Below are 24114 nucleotides of genomic sequence, written 5' to 3'. Positions count from 1 at the left end.
ATTATGCATTTTTTTATAGGAACATCAAAGAAATGCTGTTTCTCCTCAGTGCGTCATATCAGGAGGTACATGGTGCCGGTCCATCTTATAACTGGTTGTATTAACTCTGATCCCTTGGTTAAGCTGGTAATTGCCCTGTTTCTCCACTGAAGTTACTTTTCTGCTCTTTGTAATTGAGAACCATTTTATGAGGAGATACTTTGAGGCAACGTAAATATCCCATCATTTCTCAAATTAAATGTTAACGCACCGGTTTCTGCATCCAGTTTTTTCCTGAGTCTGTGATTGTGACGTTTGCCAAATCTTACTTTATGGTTCTTTCTACATTTGTTAATTGGCTTTCTACTTTAAGAAATAACTTTCTCTTTTCCCTGTGTATATTTGTACTTTTGTATTTGTAACACAATGGATTTGCGTTTTTAGTTAATTCGATGGGTTATATAATCCTTTACTGTCATAATTTATTCTGATGCTCAGATTGTCCCAGATTTTGAGAGCCCCTTCAAAGCGGGCTGCTGTGTTTTTGCCGTGTCACCATCATTTATTATGGACTTTCTTACTTTTTTAGCACCATGAGATATTCTAGATGCAAGCTCACCTTGTATCTTCCCTGACCCAGCCCTGGTATCAGCCATTTCTCCTAAGAGCTCTGGTTCTGTTTAGTGGAGACTGGTATTTAGAAGCCAAGATCTGGTGACTGGGTGTGCTCATTCCTCTTGGTGTGTCACTGCTCCCAGGGCTAATCAGGGCACAGATCTAGAGGATACATGTATCCACAGAGTTCTCTATTCCATAAACACATGAGAAAGGATGAGTTCACACCCATACCTCGAATTCCAATTCAACAATCAGAGTTTATTCTGTCTCTCTCCCTTTCTATCTTTGTGCTCCCTTCTTTGACAGTTAGATATCTGACTCCCAGTATCACCATATATTTATTTATTTGCTCAATCTAAGAATACACAGAAGCTATTTTCAGAATCGCTCACCTATACCTCTGCAAAAGATAAACTTACCAGCTGTCGTTTAAACTGTATGTCTAGTTCTTTTTGTCCTTACACTGTCTCCTCACAAACCTTTTAACGTGTCTCCCTTTTGGCATTTACCTGGGAGAAGGGACTTCGCATTCCCTGGTTGCCTGTGTGCACGGACCTGTCACACCCATGCTCATTTAACCCACACACACTCCTGGAACCTAGATGACGTCTTCCCATCCCCTGAGAAGGCAGCTAAGGCACGTGGAGATCAAACAGTGACTGGTCAGTAGCAGAGGTGGAACTCAAGCCCAAGTCCATCTGACCTACAGCCTGTGTTTTCCTGCTATGATGCAAAAGTGAATGCATTTGTAAGGCCAGCAGAGCCCAACTCTTTATAAAGACAGGAGTGAAACCACAGCCTCCTCTGGATGGGTAGTTCTCTCGTGGGTTTTTCTGCCCCATGGCTGCTCACTCAGGGCTTTCTGTCTCTTTTTAGGCTTGGAAAGGGACAAGTTCGACAACAAGACTGTCACCTTCGAAGAGCACATCAAGGAGGAGCACAACATGTGGCACTACCTGTGCTTCATCGTCCTGGTGAAAGTCAAGGACTCCACAGAGTACACGGGGCCCGAGAGTTACGTGGCGGAAATGATCAAGGTGAGCGCAGAGACCTCCTGGAGGCAGGTCACGCTCCGGCCTGCTGGCCCGGCTTCAGCTCGGAGCATGGTACCGGGAGCCAGTGGGGAAGCTAACATCCAGCGTCTACTGATCCCTTACCACGGACCGGGCTCTAGTCTCTGGAACTTCGTGAGTCTTTGCAGGTGACCTTCAGAAGCCCCAGATGGGGTGTCATCTCCAGGTTAAAGGAGGAAGCACTGCAGCTCAGCGAGATTAGCACACGGCCACCCTAACCGGGGCTGGGCTTCTAACCTAGATCTCGCTCTGTAGCCCGCCTTCCTACCTCTATATACTTGGCCTCTTCCTGATGATGGATCCCTTTCTGTTTTTCCTCCTTATATAAGACCTGGTCTCTAAGCGGTATATCTTTTAAATGATCACTCGGTGTAGTTCGGCCTGGTTGGTCCGTTTGGCCTCAGCCTAGCCTTTCTGGGAGACAATTTGCTAATCATCAGGAAGGGATCACGTGATGGAGGAATCTGAGTCCCAAATTAATCTTCTTGCTGACGGGGAGCGTGACCGCCGTGGCCCGGGAAGGGGGAAGCTGCCGCCGGTTTGCAGAGCGCTCTTCTCAGGCAGGGCTTTGTAGAGGCACCAGGCGCGTGTTCTGGGGGTTCCAGGCCAGCTGTCCTTTCATCCCTGTGGTTCTGAACTTCATTGAAACGTTCAGGGGCGTATGGTAAAGCAACGAGGCATGGATTGTGAAGTTCAGGGAGTCTGTGATTTACACCAGCTCCCTGAGGAGAGGGGACGGTGAGCTGGGAAGAAAGACTACATGATTCACTGATCTCCTTCCTGTTGCCAAGGACTTGAGCACGCTGCCCAGGTATAAGTTATCCTAAATGAGCCCTTCTGTGTTTTTTTATGCAGATGTGATTTTAAAGCTTTTTATGCAAAGAAACCCCAGGTGAGGGCTGATCACTGGCGGTGGACACAGGCAGGCCAGTACTCACGGGGCCCTAGTTCTTGAGCACCCAGTTCTGAGGGGCTTTCTGGGGATGCTGTACTGTCTGTACCATGGAGGCCCTTAAGCCTAATTCTGTGCTTCTCATAATTTAATGTACATATGAGTCATCTCGAGAGCTGGTTAGAATTCAGATTCTGATTCAGCAGGCACTGGCAGAACTTGAGATTCTGCATTTCCAACAAGCTTCCAGGGGATGCCAAAGCTGCTGGTTCGTGAATCACACGCCGAATAGTAAGAGTCTAACAGAAAAGACAAAACAGATACTGTTTTAAGAAATTATCATCCAAACTGGTTATGTGACTGCCGAGGAGAAGTATTCCTTCTTCTATATGGACTTAGCTGTCTGTGTGGTCTGTGAAGCTCTTCCACGTCTCTGACTGCGTTGCATGAAGAAAACTACCCAAAGTGGGGAGCCAGGAAGAGAGAACTTTGGGGGTGAGGAGAAATAGATGGGGTTTCACCACAGAGATGACTTTTTAAAAGGTTTTAAAAGAGAGAAGGTACAGTACTTCCCTGGCGTTCCAGTGGTTAGGACTCCGCGCTTCCACTGCAGGGGGCCCGGGTTCGATCCCTGGTCGGGAAAGTAAGATCCCGCAAGCCACGTGGTGCAACCAAATTAAAAAAAGAAAAAAAGAAAGAAGGGTAGAGAGACCAGAGTGATGAGAGTAGGAGAAGGCAAGGAGAAAAAATAACACAAAGAAGGGGGAGAAAAAGACACGAGTCCCAGAATGAGGGTGATGGATGTCCTCTTTTACAGATGAAAGGGAGGCTTAAGGTTAAGTAAGCTGCCCAGGAAGAGCTCAGAAGCTGGGATGCAAGCCCGGGTTTAATGACCCGGAACTGCACTCCACGACCCCGGCATTGGGAGGACACGGGGAGGGTGCTGGCGGCTCTGGGCCAGGTGGGAGCAGGGTCTGTTCTTAGAGAGGGAGACTGGGAATTCTGGTGGTTGTCGGGTGCAGATGTTCACAGGGTAGGTTTCCGGGGTCAGGACACATTAACTGAAATGTCCTCAGGTTCTTTCTTTTCCTCCTGGTGTCGACAGTGCCAAATTAAACCGTGTTTGATCGACATTCGTGCAGACACAAACCTATCTGCATTGTGTAAACCAACCTGCATTTGCATTAAACCCTTTAATGTTTAGAAGAGGTAGCCTGTAGTTTTCACCCTCATCACACATTCCTTTTCTCCCCTTACTTCGTTTGCCTCTCTCTGAATGTGCCCTATCTTTAAGTCTTTCGGGGGCCAGTTTTCTGTTAATCACCGTGCTTTATGGTCGCAGAAAACTCTGGTGCACTTCTGGGTTTCTGTCTCAGTCATGAAGACTTAAGAGGAGCCTTGTGAGCAGTCACCTGATGAGGCTTAAAAGCCAGAAGTCCCCCCCCCCCGCCGGCCACCCAGCATGCTCAGAGCCCCCTGCATTCACTGCGCTTTCCCATCTACATCATCCTTTGTATGAGAGCTTCTTGTCAAACAGCCTAAAAATCTGTAGCATCAAAGAATTCTTAATTCTGAATGTCCAAGTTGCTGAGGAACCAGATGTCTCGTGTGCTGGGCGAGGGCCCAGGAAGCGTTCGATCCACCAGCCGAAAGGCGATGCCATTTTGCCCACAGCGTTCCTGGCAGTGTCTCGCCCTGAAGCCACATGAATCCTTGCCGGGCAGGCTCCCTGGAGAGCCACAGTGGGCTAGGAACTGGGGGTGCCCAGCTGAGTCACTCAGTGGGGGCTGGCAGCCCGAGGGCACTCAGCCACCACGGTGGGGCGGGCTCCTTCCCCGCCGCCGGCCTGCCCCGGGCATGGGCTCCCTTAGTCAGATGCCACAGAGGCAGCCCAGATGTAGCCCCAGCCGGTGGGGCGGTCCTCAGCATCCGTCCTCGCGAGGCGGGCCTCTGGGAGGAGAAGCCAGGAGATGTCTCGAAGAAGCCAACTCCGGGAGGCTGCAAATACTCCAGCGTCAGGAGGGAGAAGGGCAGCTGACGAGCAGTGTCAGAGATGGAAGGAAAAGCCGGCCAGGAGTCCGTGAGGCCCTTTGGCTTATCACGTCCCAGAAGAAATGGCTGAGACGGGCCCTTTGGGTTCCTCGGGAAAACCGCCTCTTGGTTCGTGGCACGAGGCGGTGGGTGTTGAGTTCTTCTTCAGCTCTCCTTTAGCCTGTTCGTTCAGATCCCAGAGACTCCTAAGGAACTGGGATGTCACAGGTGCCAAAAGACGACCCTACGGAACCAAATGGAAAAGGCCCCGGGTGGCCGCTCGGAGGGTGGGGGAGCTTTGCAGATGCCCCGAAAACAACTGCTTGCAGATGGGGTGTCAGGGGTGGCAACTAGGTTTTCATCTCAAAAACCAACAACTGCTTAGGAGACTCTACCAGGGGCTCTGATGGGAGAAGGCTTCTTAGAAGCCCAAGCTGACTCTGAGAGGGCAACTCCCGAGGCTGCAGTTCCCTCGAGAACTGGCCGACGGTCAGGGGGCCAGGACCTCTCTCTGGAGACGGAAACATCTGGAAAGAAGGAGCATTTGCTGCTCTGCCTCACAGCCAAGAACTTAGCAACCGGATGTTCACCCACAAATTAGTTTTCATCTAAACATAACAGAGAATGGTTTCCCTCTCCTGATCATTCCCGTTTCCTTTCACTGGAGGTGGGACCTTTCCTGGCAAAGCCAGGCCCAGGCTGATGCCTCCCATGCAGTCATCACCACCTAAGAATGGGATCTGGGGGCAGAACATGGAAGGTGTGAGTTTTGGCTCCGGCCCTTCCGAGCCCGGTAACCCCGGGCAAGTCCCTGGACTTTCCTGACCCATGTGTGAATCGGGGTCAGTGTCCCGTCACGTGTCCATGGGGTGGCGGAAAGGAGAGGAACGTGTGGGCCCGGGGACAGAGGTGGTAAGCACTCAGGCACAGAGCCGTCAGCCGGGAAGCAGAGGGCTGCAGCGTGGACAGCTGGTGCGAACACCGACTCCTAGGTGCTAGGACTGCGTAAGGCGTCTCGGCTGTTGACGTGCTATTACTGAGAAAAGTCAGAACAGGCATCCTCCAGTGGAAAATTCCTGTGTCTTCCTCTCTCTTAAATTTAAAACTGTTAAGTGTCCTTAAATGTTGAAGCAGGACCAGGCTGACGTTATCACTGTCTCTCCGTTGAGTCGGTCACGGATACTTGTGACGTTGGTCTGTGCGGTTAGGGCCGTCCTCCGCTCGGGTTCACTGCCCAGGACCAGGGGTTCCGGCAACATGGGGAGTGCCCCCGGAGTGCTGTGTGTTAGACTCTATCCTGATGATACTGGGTTAGCTGGTGGGTTCGTCTCTTGGCTTTGCGCACATGACGGGAGGTGCGCGGAGGTGACTTTGGGACGCTCAGCCTCTTCTGTGACTAAGTTACAGGACTCCCAGAGCCACCCGGTAGTGCGGAGCCGGTCTCAGATTCGTTGACTCAGGCCCCAGACAGGGCTGAACTTTCAGAGAAATGTGACTACAGAGTGACCTCACTTAGCCCTGGCAGTTCAGAGGAGGAGGAAAAAACCCTGAGTTCCCTTCTCCCCATATGAACTTGAAGTCTGGTGCTGCCACATAGAGTTTTGGCGATAGCCTTTGTAATAAGTGGACTGTTTTTTTTTTTTTAACCCTGGACTATAATTTATGTACCACACGCCCTTGCTTGAATGATGTTTAGCGCTGTTTGGCTTTTCTCCATTGCCAACTGAAATGAGAATTTGTGTTAGTCTATACATGATGATTTGACAGGCCATGCAGTCTGATGTATTTCACCAGAATAAGTGGTAAATCAGTTGTGAGTATCTTTGCCTGAAGGAATTTAAATACTGCACGGTGGGCGTGTTGTAGGTAAAAGATCAAATATATGATTCCAAGCAAAGACCCAGCAGCCCAGTTTTCTATGACAGTCAAACTCAGGAGAAAAGTCAGTCCTTGAAAAGCAGACCTAAGTTATTCTTGAAAGTTAGAAACTCGAGAAGCATTAAGAGGAAAGGTTGGTAAAGAAGACGAAACAGTAACTTAAATATTAAGGCATCTATTTTGCTAATAAAATAGAGATTTCCCTTCTGAAGCTTGGAATTCTACCTTGTCAACATAAGGTGTATTTTCAGAGGTGTGTTTTTGAGTTAATTGCATTTAAAGACAGGGTGATCAGATGGGATACTGCTCATCCATAGTTCACAGGGGCCGCTCCAGCCCCTCCTCTTTGCCAGGACAGTGTGTGAATTGACTAGTGAACTGAACGGTGAACTAGCTGGGGAGAACCTTCTTCCACGCCAGCCTGATCCTGGGGCACAGAGGGTGCTGCTGTGAACTCTGGGCTGTACGTGCTTCGCCCTGACCCAAGCAGACTGGGTCATACCGTGGTAATAGGTCTCGTTTAATCAGTATGTACTGAGATAAATGCTTTGCGTGTATGATCTTGTTTGGTCCCCGTAACAGCATTGCAGGTGGCACTATCACCATCTCCCAGACGGGAACGTAAAGCCCAGGGAGGTTGAACCGCTTCTCCAGGGTCACGCGGCTGAGAAGTGCTCGGGCTGAGACTCACATCCAGGTCCGATGATGAGCCCACCCTGGAGGGGTCCTGACGCGTGCACGTTCAGCGTGGCTCGATCTGTGCTCGCACACATGCCTCAGTGTCGAGAACCCGCAGCCGTTGGGCTCTGGATGGTGGTGGGTTTTCCTGACTAGGACTGGCTCATCTCCCGGGCCCCTCCTTTCCGCTGCGGCGCTGAATTAGCTGCCTTCAGAAGAGGCAAGGGCCGGAAAAAGGGGGGTAGGGAGAAGAGCAGGAGAGAGGATCCCCTAGGGAACGCGCACAAATAACAGGATGGGGTTAAGTCTCTGAGCTGCCGCCAGCACCGCCAGTCAGGCAGCCACCTAAGTCCGGTGCTACAGGGGTTGTTTAAAAGACTAGAGCTCAGGAATGGCAGAGCACAGCTCTTATGAAGGGTGTACCTGCAATAGGTGTTCATTTGGACTTGCTACAATCTGATAAATTTCGTGGGCCTCACCTAAGCTTGGAACAGGGGATGATATTTCCTTTGGTGACCACATCTGGGGAGAGAGAGGGGTTGGTTAAAGGGGAAGGGCGGTTCACCGGAGCCACAGCCAGACTTGGGCTCCCACACCCAGGGGACTACTCATGTGAATGCACAGAACTCCCTGAAAATTAAACGTCAGAGCTTCTGATCCATCCTCCCTTAGGCCTGGCGCTGACTTTTTCTCACAGGTAGAGCAGCCCGCTCTCTCCCCCTGCCTGCCCATCCCCCTACTCCCACCCCCCCCCCCCCCCACACACACACACACACACTGATCCACCGGAGATTTCCAGTTTGTTCCATCTTGTATCGGTTCACTTGACCTCCTCGGACTTCGGGTGCAGGAGGGAGGGGCGTGCACCCGACGCTCCCCGACCTCCCCTTTCCCGCGTTCTCGCCTCGCCTGTGCTTCACTGTGTACCCGGCAGGCGGGCCCTGGCTGCTGATACTGTGACGTGGAAACTCTCTGCTTCTGCACAGATGTACAGGAACGGCTTTGGGCTTTTATGCTGGAATTCCAGTGAGGATATGCTGGGGCCGGGGGGTGGGGGGGCGTGTTGATAAGATCCCGAGATGTGTCTTCTGCTTTCCTGCCTGAGCCGGGAGGCCACGGAGTTGCTTAAGATGCCCGCTGGGCTCCGCCAGCCCTCAGCGGTGGGTAGGTAGGGGTACAGGCTGTGCCGCCCTCTCATCCGGCCCAGAAAGCTTTGTGAAGCTCGCTGACACCACGGCAGAGTTCAGGCGCGTCGGAGTGAGGGAGAAGTGGAGAGGGATTTGGCACTCGCCCCTTGGCGGCTGGAAACAGCGCGTCAGCATCACTGGACGTGCCACCCAGCCGGCCAGGGGCGCTCTCGCCCCACCCTCTGCACTTGAGCCGGGGTTCGTGTCCATGGCAGCTGCAGAGCTTCGGTTTCCCCACCCAGGCTCACACCACGTCCCGCCCTCCAGTCTGGAGGTACGAAGCACCCCCCTGCCCGGCCGCGCTTCGTGGGCGGCTTCCTCCTGTCCGGAAGCGCTGGGCATGGGAGCCGGGCCTGCAGGGCCCTCCCGGCCCTCTCTTCCGAGCTTCCCACGCCTGCCCTTCGCCAAGGTGTGCGAGGGCACTGTGTGCAGCAGCGAGGGGAGCAGAGCCGTGAGCTTACTGCTCGCGCAGGGCCCCGGCACTCGGGTCCGCCCGAGCGTGGGGTCCGTGGGCCTGGGCGCTGTATGAGCGTGGCTGCCGGCGTGTTCACCGCCTCTGCTAGGGTCTCCCCTTGGCTCATCAGTCCCAGGGCGTGTGTAGGGGTTGACGTGTTTGCACACGTATGTAAAATATTTGTTTACACGCACATTTCTCCCAATTCAGCAGATTTTTTAAGCTCCCAAAATGCACTTCCCTCCCTTCCACACCTTGAGCCCGCCTCCTGCCCCTCCCCCGCCGCAGACCCCACTGGGCCACCCGCCCTGCCCCTTCGGTCCCCGACTCCATAGCCACGCCGGTAACTCCCTGGCCTGCACTCCTTCATTTCCTCTCTGCTCTGAACACGGGCTGCGTCTGACAGAGCCGGGCGGTAGTGCGCGATGCCACTGAGAGGTGTGTGACCCCCTGGCTTTTATGAGAATGTTCTGAATTCGTTTTTATCGAGTACATATATTCAGGATTCTTTAAAATGTATCTCTTCAGAATAAGGCCTACTAGTGTGTGTCTAGGGAATGTGAGAATGAGGAAAAGATGCTAGCATTTAGGTACAGCTGTTTGTATTTAAAGGTTACGACGTGGACAAGGTCTCAGTTTCTCCTTTCACAAACGCACTTTTTTACAGGGCCCCCGTGTTACCACCTGTCAAGTGAGAAAGTTGAACCAGAGGGTCTCTTAGGCCACCTTTAGCTCTATAGTTCCACGAAGCAACTTTCAAACGACTACCGAGGGTCTGTGACAGGAGTGGATGCAGGGAGGTATCAGGAGGGAGAGAGGAGACCCATGTGAACGAGCTAGTGAGTGTGTGGGTCAGAGTGCAAGGGTCAGGTTGGTAAAATGGGGCGGTTGGAAAGGATTGAGGAATCTGGAGAATTGTACTTTCTCCCGGAAGAGTTCAGGCTGTGGGCACCATGCCTTCCAAACCCCTCTCAAGTCAGGATGGCACTGGTGGCGCGCCTTTGAATTCTCACTGAAGTCGTACGGACGGTGACAAAGATGACACCCTCCCGTCACCGGTTTCTCAGGGTGTCTAGGCAGGGCTGGCCTTCGGTAAAACCATTTCAAACAGGAGGAGATTGCCAGCACAGCCGCCAGAGGCCGACACGCTATCTCGCGGGACCCTGCTGCAGGTGAGACAGCGAGCGGGGTGGCACGTGGGTGTGCATGATTGTGTGTCCAAAGACAAACACTAAGTCTTTTTCCCCAAAACAACAGCAAAGAACTTTGGAAAGCCTTTTAAGTAAGCTAAAAACCAACCAAAACAACCATCATTGTATAAAGAGATCAAAGTTGAAAACTCGTGGAAGGCAAAAAAGAATAGAGGCCAACCAAGAAACACTGCTAAAATCCCATACGTAACCCCAAGGAACATTCTGGTAGATTGCGTAGCTAACTGAACGTGCGGGGGCCGTGGCCTGAGCAGAACATCCTGAGCCAGCCTGGGAGAAGCCGAGTTCACCTGAGGGCTCTTCATCAGGAATCTCCGCCCGGCCAGCCCTGCCCTGTTCCAGCACAGGCCATCCCCCACCTTTCTCCCCTCCTCTGTGACCTCAGGCTTCTTCCTCCCACCACCTCAGGGGCCCAGGACCCAGCTGCACCTCTCCAAGTAGGGAGCGCTGCTTTCTCGTGGCCCCAGTGGGAGCCCAGCATCACTTCACCTGAGGGCCCAGAGTGACATGAAGCAGTGACTCTGCAGCTGACTCTGCCTAGGGATTTCATCAGAAATGGGTGCGGTTCTCTCCCTGGCGGGGCGTCTCTGTTACACTGTATCGTCCAAGGACAGCTATTAACCGAGTCTGGAAGGGTGAGTGGTCATTCCATCCCAGCTGAAGATTATATAATGGGGCCTGTCTGGGCGATGTCGTCCGAGACAAGAGCAGCAGACCACGCTGACGCCTGCACTTGCGAGCAGCATGGGCACCCTTCCCGTGGCTCCATCGGCAAGAGAGAAATCTGTGCCTCTAAAATCGAAACCCTCACCCTGGGAGGGGGAGAACTAACTTACGTGGCAGTCGGGCGCCACACCTGGGGTCGGCATCGTGGGCCGCAGACCAGCTTTGTGACCTTAGGCCGCTGACACTGACCTATACTTGTGCATAGTGCTTTCCAGTTGACGGGACACGTTCTTACAGCCATTTGATCCTCACATTAACCCTGTGAAGTAGCCAGCCAGTAATCTCTTTCTCAAAAAAAAAAAAAAGAGGGAGCAGACACCCAGGCTGGTTGGCTGACTCACCCCAGCTCACTGTCCTGTGAACACTCTGGACTGTCAGGGCTTCAGCTCCGGATCCTAGGACGCAACTCTTCCCACTGACACACTGACGACATGGGCTTGCTACAGAAACAAACCTGTGAGATACAGGGACCTGGACCCTTGAATTTCATTTCAGGCTGGCCAACAAATTCCAGGTGTGGGATCCAGTTTTTTAAATAGGTTTTATTTTTTACAGGAAACACTGAGCAGAAAGAACTGAGTTCCGTATGCCCCCTTCTCCCCACCTCACCCGCCAGTTCCCGTTATTAACTTCTGTATTACTGTGCTGTAGCTACTACAATTGATAAACTAATCTAGATACGTCATTATTAACTAAAGACAGTAGTTTACGTTAGGATTCACTCTTGGCGTTGTACATTCTGTAGCTTTTGACAAATGTATAATGACGTGGATCCACTATTACAGCAGCCAACAGAATAGGTTCACTGTCCTACAAGTCCTCTGTGCTCTACCTGTCCATCCCTCTAGCCCCCAACCCTCAATCTTCTTACCTTTGGAATCTATTTTTTCAATTTAGTTTTTTTTTTAATATATAATAGATACTATAAATGACAATTTTGGAGTCACTGAGCAAACTTACTATCACTGTTTTTTTCACCCAAAGCAATGGATTCTGGGTTTTGTTTGTTTGTTTTCCATGATCTTAGAAAAATGAGCTCTAAAGATTATTTTCTTCCTCTTCAATGCAAATATAGTCACCCTAACTCACAAGAGGGGCAAATATTTAAAGTTTATTGAGTGTAATATATCCCTGCTTTAGAAAAGTTAAGGATTATCTTCAATCCTCCCCTTCCGCTCTCTTCCAGGCATTTTCTGGGGGTTTGGATACATGGGGAGGTTTGGATACATGGGGGCAGCCAAGGATCTGTCTCCAGGCCTGCCCCTCAGTCACTCCTGTCACCTAAGCATCGCCAGGCACTCTGGGAAAATCCTGTTTGTCATCTTGCTTGGTAAGATAAGTGGAAACGCATTTGACATTTGAGTTGAAAGGACAGTCTTTGCCTTCCTGAATCTTCCCCGAGGGGATTCTATGGCTTACAGGTCCATCTTCCCAGGACCCATCTTCTCGACCATGACCCCTTCTTTGACCCTCATGCCCCTCACCAAAAAAAAAAAAAAAATTGCGTTTCTCTAGTCTGACTGTAAAAGAATAAGGGATTCAACAATAAATGTTGCGTTGTTTACATGGTAAACAAAACTCTACCTCAGTGGACTTTCTCTGAGGAGGTGACTGATCTCAGTTGTCTTTCTTGGAACAGCCTCTTCAGTTGAACCTGGGAAGAAGAAGAAAAAAAAAAACGCTTCTCAGAATGATGAGCATTTGCATCACACAATCCAACTTCCTCTCCTCTCTCTCTCTCTCTCTCTTTCTCTCTCTCTCACACACACACAGCCTCCCTCTTTCCAGTCAAGAACATTTCAAGAGGTCAGTGCCGCCCCCGTGTCTAAAACTTCAATGTTTGCCTTTGCAGGGACTTTTCCAACTTTACCTAGAAAAGAACTAACCAGAACCTTAGCACTTGTGGTCAGCCTGCTTCCGGCTGTGGCTTGAGTCGGTTTGTCTGCTCTGACGAGGAAGTGCTTGCTGTGACGGGAACTGCACTGGCTGGATGGTAGGAGGACCAGGGCAGACAGTGCCTAATGACATTGGTATGCGAGGTGCCAGCAGCAAGGAAAGCAAGGGAAGCACAGAGGGGCCCTCAGACCGAGAGCGACAGATGCGGCCGAGAGACGTGCAGTGAACCCACGAGCCTCCCCACACCCACCCTCCTGAACACACGCACACACACACACAGAGCCCGAGATGAATTCATGTATAAACAAAAGTGCCTTCGTCGATGACTTTCTTAAAAAGGCAAGAGAAGCCAGGATACTGAGATATGTTTTTGATCTGGAACGGACATAAAGGCAGGATTTTGCAAACGTTTATGGACCTTCAGCCCCTGGCCGGCCGGGGAACCACGGGCGCAGGCTTCCCTGGAGTCACTGAGCACTCAGCATTTGCTGTGAAAGTCTGAGCTAAAGAGAAAGTGACTGGACTCAGGTCTTCTCTCTCCGCTCCAAGGCCAGGACTGGGATAGTCTAACTATCTTCCTGTAAAGGTTTCGATCTCTGTGCAGAGGGTCCTGCTGGTGAGGAGCCTCCACGCCGCGTCGGGCCTTATGCCACAGTGCAGGGTGCAAAGCCGAATGGAAACTGAGAACAGTGTGGCCAGAATTGTTAATTAATTTTAACTGCTAGATGCTCCCTGGTAATTTGAGATTAGACTTAACAGCCCAGGATGATTTTTTTTTTTTTTTTTTTTTTTTGCGGTACGCGGGCCTCTCACCGTTGTGGCCTCTCCCGTCGCGGAGCACAGCCTCCGGAGGCGCAGGCTCAGCGGCCATGGCTCACGGGCCCAGCCGCTCCGCGGCACGTGGGATCTTCCCGGACCGGGGCACGAACCCATGTCCCCCTGCATCGGCAGGCGGACTCTCAACCACTGCGCCACCAGGGAAGCCCCCAGGATGATTATTTAATTAAAATACTGGCAGCACCTAGGACCACAAATTTGGGTACGTACCCATGTCGGGGCAAAAGAGCTACCGGTACACACCATCGAGAGCACTTGGATACCTTGTTTCCTGTGGTTTAAGGTTTGGACGGGGCCCCACCTCTGCTTTGCATTGTTAGATATTAAGGTTGGAGGAGGGCAGTGAGGGAGAACCTTTAAGGTGGTAATTGGTGAACATCTCGACCAGGAAATCCTGTTCCTCCCTTTGTACTGAAGGACTCTCATGAAATGGAGAACGAAGGTGTATCGCCAGGATTGGGGCACATGGTACAGAGTGGCCTGTGAAAAGTATGACATTTCTTTAAAATCTTGGGGGTTTACCTTTAAAAGCAGACTCGGTTTCATGTTCTCCAGGGCATATTTTGAGTTTAATATAAAAATATTTTGGATCGTTAACCACTGACTAAACTGGACATTCTAAGAAGATGCATTATTTATGTCTATGGCTTTATGTACCCCTTGGGCAGGGCCTTCATGCCCCAGGATTACAGGTGGCAGCCCACTTACAGAAGTACAGATAAAGCGAAAACGCACAGCATCTGATGCATCTCCTGGCCACTGCGTGAGGAGCAAAGATGCCGGTAGCAGCCACTTTAAGGCCGGTGGGCCCCATTCGATGGCCTAGCGGATACTCACTGGGCACTCAGGACTTGGAGCTAGGGCTGCAGTGGGGTCCACGAAAGCGAAGAGCCATGCCCTGAGCCCTGCACTACACATTCCTTGTACTGCATTCCACCCCTTGGGGGCAGGGACCTTGTCTTCCTCATCTCTAGACCCTCAGCACTCAGCCCTGTGCCTGGCACAGAAATTAGAAATATTCAGTAAACGGTTGTTGGATGAGGTCTGTGCGTTTTGCATTTGTCAGAGACCTTTCTGAAATCACTGCCTGGGAGTCCAGAGATCAAATCACCATACACCATGCAAGGAGGTGGGAATCTGCCGTGGAAAAATTCTTTTTCATCTATAGTCATGTGGTCGCTTGCTGTTAGAATAAGGAAAAGAAATCGTTCCTTAAACTTAAGGAACTTAAGCTACGTACAGAATCTTGCTTCGATTTTCTGTCTTCTTTTTTGAAGACCTGTTTAATGTGGACTCTGTTTGGAAATCTGTGTTTTCTATTTTTATGGAGGGTTTGCTAAGCAAATGAACATGAAAATTTCAGAGCCAGGTCTGAGACGAATTCTCTACCCATTTTAGGCAGTTGTACATTCCTCTGCATGTCGGCAGTCGGTGGGCTGCAGGTGAGCTCTCACTCCTTCTCATACATGGCCCCTCTCTCTGCCAGTGCCTCGTCAGGCAGGGGCTCCAGGTCACTTCCTCCCCTTCCCCACCACCCATGTGTCCAGGCCTCCTCCTGTCACCACCGTCCCTCTCCCTCCCCAGCCCAGCTGGCATGGCTCTCCCGTGCTCCACAGTCTGGGCTGCTGCCCCGCCTGTCCGCCCTCCGCCCCAACTGCGGCCCCACTGGTTTCAGGGCTGTGCCAGCCCCCCCCCCCCCCCACTGAGAAGGCCCTCACGCTGGCCCCGCGTCTGGCCACGTGATAACCTTCCTTCAGGCCCTCCACAAAGAGGATTCCAGCCACGCAAAACCACTGCAGTCAGTCCTTACGTTGACCCTTCTCTTCCTGCCGCTCATTTGACACGGCCTCGCTGCTTTGTTTCTTCTTTTTTTTTTTAACTGAAATGTCCACTCTCCTTAACTAAAGTGCAAGCACTTTGATGGCAGGAACCCTACCTCATACTTAGGTCTCAAAGCTATGTCCACTTTAAAGAGGTCCAGGAGGCCGTGACCAATTGCAGGGGGCTCCCTGCTGTTCTTCAGAGCCAAGCACGTAAGGTAAGGGCTCCTTAAGTATTCGTTGAATATGCTGTATTTTTTTAAATGTTTTCTTCCGAGAGCGTTTATTATACTTCTGACTTGAATCTAAAGAGCTATCAAACGTTTCCCCCCAAATATACTCAGTAATAGGAGTTTACAGTTTGTAAACACCAGATCATCCACGGGATCTCCTTTGAAACGTAGGGATTGTTTCCTCCCTCCCGGGGCCGTGTCCTGCGTTACCGGGCAGGGTAGGCCTTGGCGGTCTCTGAACTCCCTGCTACGTCACGTTCTGTCGTAGCCCCGCTGATGGTGTGTCCATGTGCTCCTGAGTCTGACGGTTTAAGTGGGACTTTGGATCTTTCCTCTTCACCTCGCTCTCCTCAGGGGTCAGTGTGCAGACATTCGCAGCCGTCCCCGTGGGTATCCGGTCTTGGGTACACGGCCGGCCTTGCTGCAGCTGTGCCCGTGGCCCATCAGCCTGGCCACCCGTCCCTCCCTCCGTCACGGGGCCCGTGCTGCCTAGTGAGAGTAACCGCCAGCCACCTGTCCCCTCCGTGTGCCCCGAGCAGTCAGGGGCTTCTTCCCTGAGAGCGGCACGGTGGGAAGGTGGGATGACGTGTGAAGGACTAACATGGGGCAGTGGTATGATCAGTGACAGGTGACCTCAGCTGCCTTTCGGTGTCGCCACTGTTCTTAAATGTTTTCAGATGTCTGCTCTCTCCTCTTCGCTGGAGACACACAGCAGAAAACTGGTCAGACGTGGCAATGCTCCAGGGTTTTAGGCTGGTCATCTTTGAAATGGGGTGTCTTGTCAAACATCCTTTTGCCCACTGCTCTGTCTGCGGTGGGAGGCTGATGAGAACGGGTACAGGCTAACGTCGGGGCACATGGGAAGGGTGTTGATCACAGGGTGTGTGGCACAGCAAGGTAAACAGCATCACTTCCCTCTTCCAGCAGTCGTTCTAAGCAATGGAGGTTTACCATTTAAGCATTAGTTAGCAGGGCCCGCCCAGGAGACAGTGGCTTTATCAGTCCTTGCTTCCACAGACACTTATCAAGGGTCTGCTGTGTTCCAGTCACTGTACTCTAAGGTGGTTCCCGTTCTCAGGACGCTGGCAGGCTAGTGAGTCCCGACTAGACTCCCCACACGTCTTAAGCAAATGCTCTCAAGTAGATAGGACACCTCGTGCCACTGTGGTATGCCTTCTTTGTAGTATTTTCAACTAGTTCTTGTTTGGCTTCTACATTGCTAGATTGCATTAGGTCAAGACACGGTTTACTTATGTTGCTTTTTAAAATTTAGACGTCTTGTGGTATTTTGTTCTTGATTTTGAGTATGTTGATGCCTCTTATTGTATGTGACAGCGGTTGGCCAACTACAGACTGTGGGCCAAACCTGGCCCTCCACCAGCATTTGTAAATAAAGTTTTATCGGAACACAGCTACCCCCATTCATTTGTGTATACTCTGTGGGTGTTTGGGGGCTACACAGCAGATTTGCTGTGACAGAGACCATATGGTCCAGAAAGCCAAAGGTATTTACTATCAGAAAATGTTTACTATGCAGAAAAATTCTGCTGATCTCTGGTGTACACAAAGCAACAACAGCAAATTCTGTGTGTGTGTGTGTGTTGGTGGGGTGGGCATGATTTGTGTTAGGATGTTTATTAGAATTCATGCCGACAAGATCCGAATGGCCCACGTGAGATGTGACGCCAGCTGGATGTGGAATGAGTCAGTGTGCCTCCCCTTACCTCCGGCTGATGAAGCTCTTCTTACAGTTCATTCCTACCTCTCTGTCCAGAACTCACCCAGGAGGTGTACTTTTTATGAGAAAAGCATATGTGGGCAGGAAGAAGTGAGGTGGGAGGAGGCGGCTTGTCCATCCTGTTAACCAGCGGTGAGAAATGCTGTTTACAGGTATGAGCTACAGGCATCAAAACAAAGGGAGGAGACAGACAGGGAAGGAGACTGAATGGGTCTTTCTTATACCAACTGACAGCACCCACCAGCCATTTCAGGCCGGAAGGAAAAGGAAACACGAGTCGAGAGGTGGTGTCCATAAGTTGACAAAGAGGGAAACTGAACCCGCTCCCCATTTTCAGCCTCTTAACAACCCTCTACCAAGCAAACACACCCATACATGTATCTGGTCGATCCCAGAACACTCGGGATCTTAAAATTCATGTACTTGTAGAGTGTTTGCAAATGATTTTCCAAGTATAACGCTTTAAAAAACATACAGCACGGTATGAGGTACATAGAGCAGTCAAAGCCGCAGACTGCAAACAGGAGGCAGTTGCCAAGGGGTGGGAGAGTTACTGTTCAACGGGGATGGAGTTGAAGTTGGGGAAGATGAAGAGAATCCCCGAGATGGAGGCTGGAGATGGCCGCACAGCAATGTGAATGCACTTAATGCCACTGAACTGTGCACTTAAAAATGGTTAAAATGGTAAATTTTATTACATATATTTTAACACAGTTTTAAAACTCCAATCTCATTAGCTGTGTCATTTGCAAAGATCACAGATGGAGTGGCAGTAGTCGTATTTGGAGATTAGGAATCTTGTTTGGAAACCCACTTTTCCTCATATGTTAAAGTGATTTCTTCTAGGAATTAAGAGAGTTTAATTATATTCAACTAAAAAGATATTTGCTGAACGGTTTAAAAAAACACAGTACAGTACATTAGTTTTGCAGCAGTCAGAAAGCGCCTGGTGAAAGACGGCACAAAGAAAAGATGGCGTGATAAGACTGCCTTTGTTGTCTCTCCTCTTCGAAGTGACTCCCTCTTTTTTTCATGTGGATTCCAGGAAAGAAACCTTGACTGGTTCCCAAGGATGAGAGCCATGTCCCTGGTCAGCAGCGATTCGGAAGGAGAACAGAATGAGCTGAGGAGCCTGCAGGAGAAGCTGGAGTCCACCATGAAGCTGGTCACTAATCTTTCTGGGCAGCTGTCAGAATTAAAGGACCAGGTAAAGAAAAGAAACCCCACCTGCCTACACACCCGCACACACACCCACTACCGTACACAACAAGTGTGGTGAGAAAATCAGTAGTGCTCATGTTAAAATGCTGAAGTTTATCACCTGGATAGAAAAGGAAGCGGGCAACAGAGGACAAACTCATTTAGTCCATCAGTTTCCCCTCCACTCCCCCTTCACTGCCCTTTGACAGGATAAGCCCATGACGCTACTCTCAGTGCCGCTCAGGACGAGGTTTTCATATGAAAAACAAAACCAGAAAATGAGAAAATGCAAACTACTTCAATGAAGTGCTGTACAGAAAAACACGATGTGCAAAGCTGTACTCTGGACTTTTCTTCACTGACAGAAGATTAAAGGCTGTTTCTGGTTTTGCTTTTCAGCCCCCAGATCTATCCACCCCTGGCCCCAGATACTGAAATCCAGCATCCTGGGATAAACCACAGTCAAGGAAGAGCCCCTTTTGGTTCATTCATTGGCCAAATCCTTATTGAGTGGCTCCCATTGTCCAGGCAGCGTGGCGGGTGCTGGGGGTGAACAGTGACCGCTCTGCCGGCCGCGTCCCTTCACTCACCCAGCTCAGCCGTCTACAGATGCGCTGCCCCATCCCTGCTCCCTGTCCGTAAGATAATTGCTTTGCCCCTGTAACTCAGCTGGGCGAAGGGGGCAAGTCTGCAGCAAACCCTGTGTACTCCAGAGCCCCCCTGCCCCGCCCTTGACCCCCTTAAAGTGAGCACTCACAGTCACCAGGTGGTGACCTCCCACTGGGAGGACCCGTGCTCTGCCCGCAGCTGACCGGGGTAATCCTGCACAAACATGGCAACAGTTCAGCCTCCCGCATGCGGTGCTGAAAGCTTTTCATCAATTCCGTAGACGAGATTATAAATTTTGCACAGCAGTAGTTATCAGGCAAGGCTGGCCTGGAGGTAAGTTGTAAGGTATACCCGCAGGTGATTTATTCCTCTTAGGTACATAATAACTAGTGAAGGCCCCGTCTGGCATCAGCTCTTCTTGGAGGTAGTCTCCATGGCACTTTAACAGTCCTACTTTGGATTGTATTTCTGTTCCAACTAAATTACTCCAAACTGAGCCCCAAGATACCATTTGGCCTCAAGTTCTTTTCTTTCACATGTATTAAGATACAAATGAGACTAATGGGAACAGAAGACCTTATTTATGAAGGCTGTCTACAGCACTGAGCTTGGTAGCCACCTAAAATGAGTAATAACCTAAATAAGTAAAACTCATGAAGATCTAACTAGATTACTTTGCTTATTATTTTATTAACTTTTTACCCCTGCTGTGAAACACTTGACAAATGTTCCACAGGACTACACTGATTTGTGAGCACACTGTCTGCTACAGCTGCTTCTGTTTGCCCCCCCGAAGAGCGAGGCGGGCTCTGTAAGGCATGTAGCAATGCTCAAGTTCCCTTCCTCTCCCTTTGAGAGAGCTGTGGCTACAAGAATCTCCATTAAATCAGATGTTTTAAATTAGATGCCAAAAAATCTGACAAAAATTGATCTCATGCAGACCTAAATAAAGGAAGTATTTAGCGCTCTATAAAGTGCCATTTGTAAACATGTCTGAAACAAACTATTATTGGGTATTCTGGGGTAGTAAATGCCACTCGAGCCCTTCTCTACAGGCCGGGCCTGTCCTTTCAATGCTTAGGATCCTGTGTGTTGAATCGCTCCCTGAGGGTGGGTCTGAAGTTGCTTCAGTGATGCACACTGCAAACCAGTGAACCCGGTCTAAGGAGCGAATTAAAGCTGAGGAAGTCGCACAGAGAATCATAGGTATAGGAGGTAGCCAAGACCACAGATGGCATTGCACCCAGTTCCCTCGTTTTATTTCGTGAGGACATTCAGGTTCACGGCAGGCTCTTAGGAAATTTATCCAACTTTACCTGAAAATGTCAGGCTGGAACTCCTGGTCCTGCAGTCTGGGTTTGATTTTGTGTGTGCGTGTTGTGTTTTTATTTTCCCTTGTTTTGTTTTGTCACTGTACCCTGTTTGCCTTTCATGGTTGACTGTTTAAATTCTCATTCATTTTTTTTAAGAACGTTAAAGAGTTTCAGAAGTCGCATCACGCACTTAAACGTTAAGGAGTGATACAGTCATTGCCATGTTACACCACTGATCAGAGACTTGGCATTAGAATCGTTTCTATGAAGCCAAAATTTTGGCTTGAACAAACTATGTAAAACTTGATTACATATGGACTAAGGTTCATTAAGTGACATCAAAACCAGTGTGGTTTAAACTGCTTGGTTTCAGCTGTTTACATTTTTGTTTTAAAGTTAACGGTTGGAACCACCCTTCAGAAAACCCTTCCCCTATGAATGAATTTGAAATCGGACCATTTTTTCTTGTAAGGTGTTATAGGCTAAGAAGAAATCGGAGGAAACCAGTAATATATTCTCCAGTGCCTTTACCAGTATTGATCTGCTTAGGTTTTAAGGTGACCAGAATCACAGGAAAAATTCAGCATTGTTGCTTTTGCTGGGGAAAATCTGCTTTTTTCAGAAGGAATTAGCCAACATTTTCTTTTGATTTTGTAGCAAAATTGTAAAGCATTTGTTGGACAATCAACTTGCTGAAAAGATTAGAGTTTTATTAAATTTGGTGTGTACCAGTCCTAAAGATTTCTTAAATTGTTCTGCATAAAAAGCCATGCAGACAGGTCAGAGAACTGCTGGTTCTTAAATGGTCATTGTGAGAATTCCTGCCCTCCAAAGGGAAAAAAATTCTGAATTAAAAAATAAAAACTCCATGAACGATTAATGAACAAGAAACCCTGTGACAGATATTTTTTAAAACAGCCATGAAAGAATACCATTCACTGGTAAAAGTGCTGGAAAATACAAAAATTGCTTCATCACTTAGATATTTTTGCAGATCTAATGGTCCAAAAACCAGCATAATGGAGCAAAGACAGCTGAATGTCTTGGGATTTAATCTTAACTGTTATTGACCTCGTTGGTTGTTGTTTTCTTAAAATACCAGTTTGAGGAGAAAAAGTTCTTATCAAGGATATTAGTAAAATCCTGGTTAGTGGTCTTTCTATTACTGCCAAGAACAGTTAATTAAAATTGCTGTTCTAAGTGTTACTTAATGATGCTTCTCATCTTGAAGTTTCCCCTCCCAAGAGATTCTGAATACTAAATGTGATTCTCTTACATTCTTATTCCAAGGCGGAGAACTAATGTAAGAACTTAAATTTTTTTTGCATGTTTTCTTTATATTGAGAGAAGGGTTCACTTTCTTGAAAATGTGACTGGCTTCCTATAGGACAGTGACCCTTATTTGTAGTTGGTAGGAAAAGAAGTAGTGCTTGAAATTCATGTCATATTAGCATGCGATAGTGTTTGGCATTTTGTTTGTTTGTTTGTTTTTTGTTTTGTTTTGTTTTTTTGCGGTACGCAGGCCTCTCACTGTTGTGGCCTCTCCCGTTGCGGAGCAACAGGCTCTGGACGCGCAGGCTCAGCGGCCATGGCTCACGGGCCCAGCCGCTCCGCGGCATGTGGGATCCTCCCGGACCGGGGCACGAACCCGTGTCCCCTGCATCGGCAGGCAGACTCTCAACCACTGCGCCACCAGGGAAGCCCATGTTTGGCATTTTTCACGCAAGAGGGTTATCATCTTGTTAACGTTAACTGGGTAAGGAAGAACAAAAGAATAGAATAATTCCCCACAGTTGGAAGAATGGAATATTAAACCTTACTTGAAAGTCTGTGGTCCTTGCACTGTGTTGGAACCACAAAAGAGAGGCCTTTGGTAACACCTGCCATCTAGGATACTGTAACTGATCCAGAAAGAAGCAGACCTCTAATGTTAGGATACGGTAGGAAAAGTTCCGTGGCCCGAGGAATGAAGTGAGTTTCATTTGTGAACAAAGGAGCACAGAGAAGTAGGCAGGCAGTCCCGTGTGAGGTCTTAGAGGGTCGGAGGAGTTTAGCTTCTACAGTCCTACGAGCAGGTGACTTCTGAGCTAGCTGAAAAATGCAGCAGGGGGCATCCCAGGAAAGGAATAGCATGAGCAAAGGCATGAGAACGCATGGCATGCTCGAGGAATGGCACTGTGCTCTGGGTCATTTGTTCTTCGAACCATCATTTACGAAACACCTATTTGCCAGGTGCAGCCCTAGGTACTGGGGTTACAAAGGTGAATAGAACCAATTCTCCTTCTTCAAGGAACTAACAGCCTAGAGTGGGAGACAAACAAGTAAACAAATAAATTATAATTCAACATGGTAAGTACGTAACAGAGGTTTGAACAGATTGCCCTGGGAGTGGAGAAAAGGGAGTACTTCATTCAGCCTGACCACAGGGAGAGGATTCGAGTCATTGCCTTGGAAACCCTCTCAGAGGTGGGAATGCAGGAGCTTGGTTTCAAAGCTCGAGCATTTGCCAGATGAACTGGAGAGGAACAGCACACTAAGGATCAGGAGTGTGGATATCTGTATATTTATATTAAACCAATATAACTGCATTCAAGAGATGCTGCAGTTTTACTTCTGAGTATTTTAGGCTCGTCGTTAGGAGCGTGGCTGATTTCATAGGCCTGTGAAGCACAATTCTGATGACTGGAGTTTCTTGGCTGTTCAGAATCTGAGTAGCCACGACCTCACCGTGACAGGAAAGCAGGTTGCGGCTTTCATGTGCTGTCGATGAACCTTCCCTGCTATGCCAGCCCTTAGTCGTTTGGAGGCCGATAGTGGTGGAGTAAATTTTGCCCGTTTGCACTCAACAGTCCGTATTTTCATGGAAGATCTTTTAGATGTTTGGCTACATCTGACTTGTAAAGCTACCATCTCGTTTGCTTCTTGTTTAGACTGAGTCCAAAGAAGGAATGCTGAAATTCAAGTTAGTCTGTATATAGATTATGAAGAAGGATATTGCTTCAAATATTCATTCTTAGGTAAATGTAGATTTTGAGGATTTTAAACGTATCTACTACAAATGGGACATTTCACACTAATCAGAGTAGCTTTTTCTGTATTAGAATTTTGACTGAAGTTACCACCTTCGACATGAATCTGATGGATATATATATTTTTTTTTAATTTATTTTATTTTTGGCCGCGTTGGGTTTTCATTGCTGTGCGCGGGCTTTCTCTAGTTGCGGCGAGCGGTGGCTTCTCTTGTTGCAGAGCACGGGCTCTAGGCGTGCGGGCTTCAGTAGTTGTGGCATGCAGGCTCAGCAGTTGCGGCTCGCGGGCTCTAGAGCGCAGGCTCAGTACTTGTGGCGTACGGGCTTAGTTGCTCCGTGGCATGTGGGATCTTCCTGGACCAGGGCTCGAACCCATGTCCCCTGCATTGGCAGGCGGATTCTTAACCACTGTGCCACCAGGGAAGCCCCGGATGGATATTTTTATCTAGTCAGTTTTGTTTCAAATGTCCAGAGAGAATACACTGTGAGAATATACATTGTGAGAATATGCTAAGGATAGACTTTGGTCATTTCTGTTTTGATATAGATAGTAGTAACAGAAAATGGTGATGCCTTAAATAACACATATAGTGCATGTGAATCTATGAAGACCAATAGGTAAGTAGGTTGAATTGAGCTAATAAAGCCAGAAGTTATGTGAGAATATGTACCAAGGGGCCAGGGAAACTTAACTGGCCAGCAGTGTTGAGCT

At 49.2% G+C, this 24114-nt stretch overlaps 1 protein-coding gene and 1 long non-coding RNA gene across 4 annotated transcripts in view; one reads left to right on the top strand and one right to left on the bottom strand.

Annotated features, from left to right (window-relative positions):
• The window catches only part of ITPR1 (inositol 1,4,5-trisphosphate receptor type 1), a 333789-nt gene that overhangs the window by 305938 nt on the left and 3737 nt on the right, over positions 1 to 24114 (top strand). For both annotated transcript variants that reach the window (XM_032647530.1, XM_032647529.1), the window contains 2 exons: positions 1474 to 1634; positions 18297 to 18458. In XM_032647530.1, coding sequence (XP_032503421.1) covers positions 1474 to 1634; positions 18297 to 18458 — 323 coding nt within the window. The remainder of the gene's footprint in view (positions 1 to 1473; positions 1635 to 18296; positions 18459 to 24114) is intronic.
• LOC116761603 overlaps positions 7942 to 24114 on the bottom strand; it is a 138771-nt gene continuing 122598 nt past the window's right edge. For both annotated transcript variants that reach the window (XR_004352064.1, XR_004352063.1), the window contains one exon: positions 7942 to 12381. This is a non-coding gene — a long non-coding RNA (uncharacterized LOC116761603). The remainder of the gene's footprint in view (positions 12382 to 24114) is intronic.

This window comes from Phocoena sinus, chromosome 11 (genome assembly GCF_008692025.1).
Source record: "Phocoena sinus isolate mPhoSin1 chromosome 11, mPhoSin1.pri, whole genome shotgun sequence".
NCBI classification, from domain to species: domain Eukaryota; kingdom Metazoa; phylum Chordata; class Mammalia; order Artiodactyla; family Phocoenidae; genus Phocoena; species Phocoena sinus.
Note: the sequence above shows the minus strand (reverse complement) of the source record. Positions and strands in the feature narration are given on the sequence as shown.